The 6,222-nt window shown below is 45.2% G+C and overlaps 1 protein-coding gene across 2 annotated transcripts; it reads right to left on the minus strand.

The window, feature by feature from the left end:
* Positions 1-302: 302 nt before the first annotated feature.
* On the minus strand, positions 303-5,609 carry LOC119288541. Of its 2 annotated transcripts, none has more exons than XM_037568142.1 (4): positions 4,359-5,609; positions 4,190-4,270; positions 758-840; positions 303-605 (listed from the first exon to the last, which is right to left on the minus strand). In XM_037568142.1, exons 1-3 carry the CDS (start codon positions 5,497-5,499, stop codon positions 809-811), a joined length of 1,254 nt encoding a protein of 417 aa, XP_037424039.1. In that variant the 5' UTR covers positions 5,500-5,609; the 3' UTR covers positions 303-605; positions 758-808. The 2 variants fall into 2 exon arrangements, with proteins under 2 accessions (XP_037424039.1, XP_037424041.1); XM_037568144.1 differs by having other exon boundaries at positions 303-644.
* Between the last annotated feature and the right edge of the window lie 613 nt (positions 5,610-6,222).

Consider the following 6,222-nt stretch of genomic DNA (forward strand, 5'->3'; position numbering starts at 1 on the left):
CTATATAATCGTATGCATTGATTCGATGCAAAGCCCAGGGGTTAATCCTCCTTTTCGAAAAAGAAACAAAAATATGGAAAAAGGTTCTGTATGCAATGTAGGTGGATTGAGTATACTGTGAATTCTATAGATGATTGAACATTTAAGCCTTTCCTAGATGTTAGATCTAAATGAGACAGGGATTTACATGCTAGAATGTAGAGGCAAAATTAATAGACATTGCTTTCCAAAATTCTGCAGACATGGTTTTGTTCACTAAGTATGCACTAGAGAGCATAAATTATTTCGAAGTCTACATATTCATTCATATTTATGTGTTGCCAGGAGAGCATGCAGTTGTCACAACACAAATTAACAAGTCTCACTCAGAGCACAACGCAAACAGTTTGTCACAAGTCATAACAGAATTAAAAATCTTGTAATTATAGTGACGCTGGACCAACTGAACACTTGGATACAAAGCTACCATTTCTATGTATCCAACAAAACCGACTGCTCCTCTGAAACCACGTCCAAAGTTCAATGCTTCACATCATTACTCACAAAAGGCTCCAAGCATTTCTCCACAGAAACTTGGACAGCATTCATGCAGCTCCAGAATTCATCTAGAAGGCATAATGGTCTAGCGTTAGTGCTTTAGTCCGCTGCAGTGATAAGGATACAGTGACATCAAACATGACAAGCTACTGCAGTATAGATGGATCATTGTTGTACAGGTTAATAAGATTAATGGCTATGTCATTGATCATAATGTTACCATTGTGAAACGGCAGCAGGTTCTTCGTGATGGATGGATGGATGGCCCATCTCATGGCAGTGGCATTCTGTCCCCAGCGTGATCTGAATAGATACAATCAGAAATGAGACTATGGTATTCCAGTTTCATAACATCATTGTTCTTGGTGCACATAAAGCCGTTGATACTTCATGTCCTAAACATAACTGTTACTAAGAACGTATGTACAAAATTTGCTACTCGCAAGAAAACTATCATACAATGCGCTACATGTTTAGATGCCTTGAGTGTAGAAGGTTATTCAAGGAGTGACTTGTCATGGAATCTTGGTCATGTTGCAGAGGTTTTCAGCATTGGTCGTAACGCAGCTTGGTTGCTCTGTGGCTTGCCTCATCGCCATTGGCATGAGGTTCGACTAGGTGAAGCATGCATCGTGGTAGGCGTGGTGGGTGTGGTTGCTAATCCCTGAGATGAGCGTAGTAATGTCCGAAAGGCGTTGTACCCGGCTTCTTTGCCCCTTCTTCATAATGCGATGATACACATGCTTATGCGTATTCTAGGAGAAAAAAACCCTGCCATCGTACTCAAGAAGATGACGCTTTCTGGAGTGCTTAATTTGAGGCCTTAGTCTGTGTGATTGTGAATATAGGCACCAAGCAGTAGCATGAATCAGTTGGTCTCATGTACATCCATACTCTGAATACACAAAATGTTGCACATAATCTGCTAGCTATTTTGGGGCAGATCACTTCCAATTGGCCACATAATCTGTAGTTTAATTAGCTCCCACCATCTTGGGTTTTCACTTGGGAAGATATCATTGAAGTTCAGTGTCTTATACTAAATTTGGTATCTGAGTCTGTATGATTTTCACAAGGAAAAATTAAAGATTTGAAGTATGTTTGAGCTAAAAACAAAAAGAACAAAGTAACAGCCAAAGCATGCTGGAATTAGTTGAACTTCTAATTGTCAAGCAGATATGCTGTAGTTATCATGGTCTGTTTTTGTAACAAAGTAAGCATTTCAAGCTGGCCGTAGGGCATACTTAAACCTTCAATACATCCACTTATACTGATTAAATGTTTGCTTCATGTCATTTTGCTGTATTGTTAATGCTTTGCTTACTTTATTTGCCAATACAAGGTTATGAAAAAGTTCCCGGGATTAAGAATTACTGTTCTTGGAGATGGAGCGTATATGTGCATCATTATTCAACTGCTAACTATTTTGCTGTTATCAGCACGACACAGACCTGATGACAGATGTGCTTATGTTCATCAGCATTCATTATACGGCATTGAATAATTTAGAGCACTTTATTCTTGTTTTCCATATATAGCAAGAATTATGAGTCGTGGAGTCGAGCGCCGAGGTTGAGTCATGGACTAGTCATGACTAGTCGACATAGTACTGTAGTACTCAACTTAGAGTACTCGACTACTAATACGGTAATACCTAGTATGTAATATTTACTATATATTATACTACAGCAATATACAATAAAAATTGAGTTGATCCAGAGGAGGATCACAACAACATAGGAGAACAGCAAGGGGAGGAGCACACAGCAGAGGGGTGGATCCACAGGAGGAGCAGAACCAGCGGAGGGAGAGCGTCGTAATGCTCCTGGGCACCGTTGGCGGGGTGGTTGGGTGGCAGCGGCAGTGGCGGGTCAATGGGCGGTGGCGGCAGCCCAGTCCCAGGTGAGGCAGCTCGTTGTGGAGCGATCTTGGAAAGCTAGGGTTGCAATTTTTTCCCTCCCGCGGGTTGAGCGCTGCTCACTTATCCCTCCCAAATTGAGTTGATCGACTCAAACACCCAGACTAGTCTGGACTAGTCAATGACTAGTGGCTCCACCGCTCGACTCAACGAGCTAGTCTACACGAAGAAGCTAGTCGACAATCAGATTAAGACTAATAAACTAGTCGTTACTCATACATCTCTTTTGAGCTTCATAGTCCATTATGTAACTGAAGCCTTTAAGATTGACTTCTGTTGCACTTACCAGAACTCCATTCCTATACCAACCGTTTTCCAAAATTTGCTGCATTTTTGTTACCAAATTTAAAATGTTCTATCAGTAAGCTGAAATACTTTGTAGAAAAAAAGATTGAACTCCACATTGGTTTTGTATATCCCAACCTGTTTCCATCACAAGTTGTAGTTGTCAAATTTATGATTTATCTGATAAGAGCAAGATAGCAACTTTTGTAATACCAAAAAAATTACTGCTTACCACAATGACACTCAAAACAAGCGCTATGCTTTCAGGCTGTAACTTAACATTGAGCATTTTACGACACTTTTGAAATGGATATAATGTGCCATGTTAAGCTTAACATTCTTCTAGTCATGAAACAATTTTAAGAACTTGGTACCTTTTCTAGTAGGTTATCATAGCAGCAGTGCCTCTTGCATAAGCATTCACTGCTCAAACTGAGCACCAAACTTGTTACTTGCACATAGCTTATGTGGTGTTATTCTACTTGATTTAATTTAGTAACCCTCTTAGATGTTATATTGTGTATTTTAGGCTACTGCTCCCAATACTATTCTAACAACTTGATTTTTCTGAATCTTGCAGTTGTTTCATTATTTGTGTTAATGTGCTCTAGTGATGACACAACTCCTTACAAACTCCTCATTGGTCAGCTAGTCTTGTTGATTCTGCAATAAATACACTATGATGTATGATCCATAACCCGAATTAACTACTTGCTAGTTTAATCGAACAAGTCAGTCTTGGTTAAAGAGAACTATTTATGTCCAGCGCTTGGCCATCAGTGCCTTTCAGGTTATTTTAGTGTGCTTTAAAATATTAATTAAAGATCCATTGTACTTCTATACCGAAGAATGGTGTTTAAGAAACAAAATTTTCTGATCAGACTGGAATGCACATTTCTCATACAGATGATACATGCTAGGCTGCTAGCAGCTGTTAATATGACCCTTTGGAACTGTGTCTGCCATGTTATCTAACCCATGGAAGGGAGTAACCAAACAGAGCCTCTAGTTGGACCAAATCCCAGCAAGAATTGGGTGTGCACGGAAGGGTGGAAGGCTTGGGCATTATTGCTGAGTTTCCAGAGTCAATCTAGTACTCCCTCCATTTTAAAATAACTGAAGTTCTAGGTTTGTCCTAAGTCAAACTGCATTAAGTTTGACCAAGTTTAAATAAAAATACAGCAACATTTACAACACTAAATTCTTCATTAGATCCATTATGAAATATATTTTCATATTATATATATTTAATATTGTAGATCTTAGCAAATTTTTCTGTAGACTTCGTCCAACTTTAAAAAGTTTAACTTAGCACAATCCTAGAACTTCCATTATTTTGGAACAGAGGGAGTACAAGGCAAAATGTTCTAATGTTAATGCTTTCTACCGCTGCAGCAATATAGATGGACCATTGTTGCAGTTGATAAAAATAACCCGTTAAACCCTTACCATGCAAAACGGTGTCCAATTCATGTGAATGGTCGCCGCGACCACGTTTTGATTGCAGTGGCATTAAGATCCTGACATGTTCTGAAAAGACAAAAGTACTACAAATTAGTATTCGCTAACTACAAGAAGCAAACATATTGAAGCTGTACACGTTCAAAGAAGCTAGTACCTCGGCTGTAGAAGCTCACATAGGGTATGACTGTCTGGACGAACATCTTTCTGTGTACCTTCTTTGTTTGGCCAGAAGAGACCTCAACTGTGAACAGGCCAGCTTCTGTATTTAGGAAGATGACACCAGCACCGCTCGCAAAACCAACCACCGATGGTCCACCACTCACGAAGGTTTTGCGTACCATCCAGTATGTGCTCGAGAGGGCACTAGGAGGGAGCGATGTTTGAAGCTCGACGACCCTGCGTTGCCCCCTCGCCACAACTCCATTGGGACCATCCTCCATTAACCGCACATAGAGTTTAGAACCCCCCATGCTCGCAAACACCAGCGCACCGTCCTCCTCCCCCATGAGTTTACCGCATGGCTGGTCCTGCAAATTGATCGCCGAAAGTTCTTGCTCGCCCACGTCATACATCACTATTCTTCCGCTCCACTTACGGGGGAAATAGACTTTGTTTCCCACAACTGCAGTGTGCCCTGTCTCCTCCATGGCACTGGTGGCATTCGGGTTCTCAATGGAGATCATTTTGCTCCACTCGGCAGCCTCAGATGAGTAGAAGGAGGCGAACGTGGTCCTCTCTAACTCATTGGAGCCCGCGAAAGCCACGAGGAAGGGACCGTCGTAGCAGCCCAGGTGGTCGCAGCCATCCTGGGCGCAGAGCACCGCCGCCATCCAGGTTATCTCCTCCTGCTGGTCCTCTGCAGTCTCAATTATCTCCGACAGCTTGGGGTCGGTGAGAAGCCCCCACCGGCGGTCCGTGATGGGGTCCCAGACGGTGAAATCTGCGTGCTTCTCTCTGGGTGTGTAGAAGAGGACGCGGCCATGGCGGGAGTCGGCCGCGTGCCAGTTGCGGCGGTCGCGAACCGGCGGGCAGAAGGCTCCGGTAGGGTCGAATCGGGCGACGCCATGGCTTTCGTAGGATTTGTTGTGGAGGTAGCCCAACACGGGGGACGCCCCGTGGAAAGCGCGGTAGTCGCGGAAGAAGGCGGGGTCTGAGATGGTTTCGAGCCAGGTGGTGCAGACGGCGGAGGCGCGGACGAGGCTCGCCGGGTCATCCGGCGGGATGCGGAGCAAAATCTCGCGGATGGCGTCGTCGACCAGCGTGTGGCGGCTGCGTTGCGGCGGCGGCGAATTCATGGTGGGGGATTGGGGGCGAGCCTCCCTATCTCTCTGTCGCCATTAGCGGCGGGGCTTCGGAGGCTGGAAGCAGTGGGGCGCCGTGGCAGCGTGGCGGAGCCGTGCGCCGGCCGGTGAGTCGAGCGGGGCGCCGCCGCTGCGCGCAGTCGGAAACACAGGGAGCGAGTGGACTCACACGCTTATCTCTGTAGGGTTTTTGGTGGAATGGGCTGCGCTACTAACGCGAATAAGTGGCCCGGCCCATCTCCCCTCCAGCGGCTTCTTATTTCTCCATCTTCTTTCTGCTTTTTCCCTAAAAAAGAATCCTCTTTATTCTTCTTCCTTCCTGCTTTGCACTCATTCTCCCCGCCTCGACCACCCGCCAGTTGGCATTGGCCTAACCGCCGGCTCATGCCACCCATGCCGCCACTCTATGTCCTCAACGCCACCTCCACCGGTCCGACCTTTCACCAACACCTACGTCGTCGCGGCTCGTCGCCGCATCGGTCCATCTCTGGCTCGATGCTTCGTTCCAGATGTGCCTCATCGTCGCCTCACCCCTTCACCCACCTCTACCCCCATTGACATTGTTCCCTAACTGGGGCGGGCCCAGGTCAATGTACCATGCGCATGGTTCCTACGACGGCCCGAGGGCTTGTCTTTTCATAAAAGAACTGAAAAAATATAACGTGCATGCCTAGGCCGGAGACCATGGGGCGAGTAGGAGCCGTATCCCACCCCCTA

Source organism: Triticum dicoccoides, chromosome 4A, assembly GCF_002162155.2.
Source record: "Triticum dicoccoides isolate Atlit2015 ecotype Zavitan chromosome 4A, WEW_v2.0, whole genome shotgun sequence".
Taxonomy (NCBI): Eukaryota; Viridiplantae; Streptophyta; class Magnoliopsida; order Poales; family Poaceae; genus Triticum; species Triticum dicoccoides.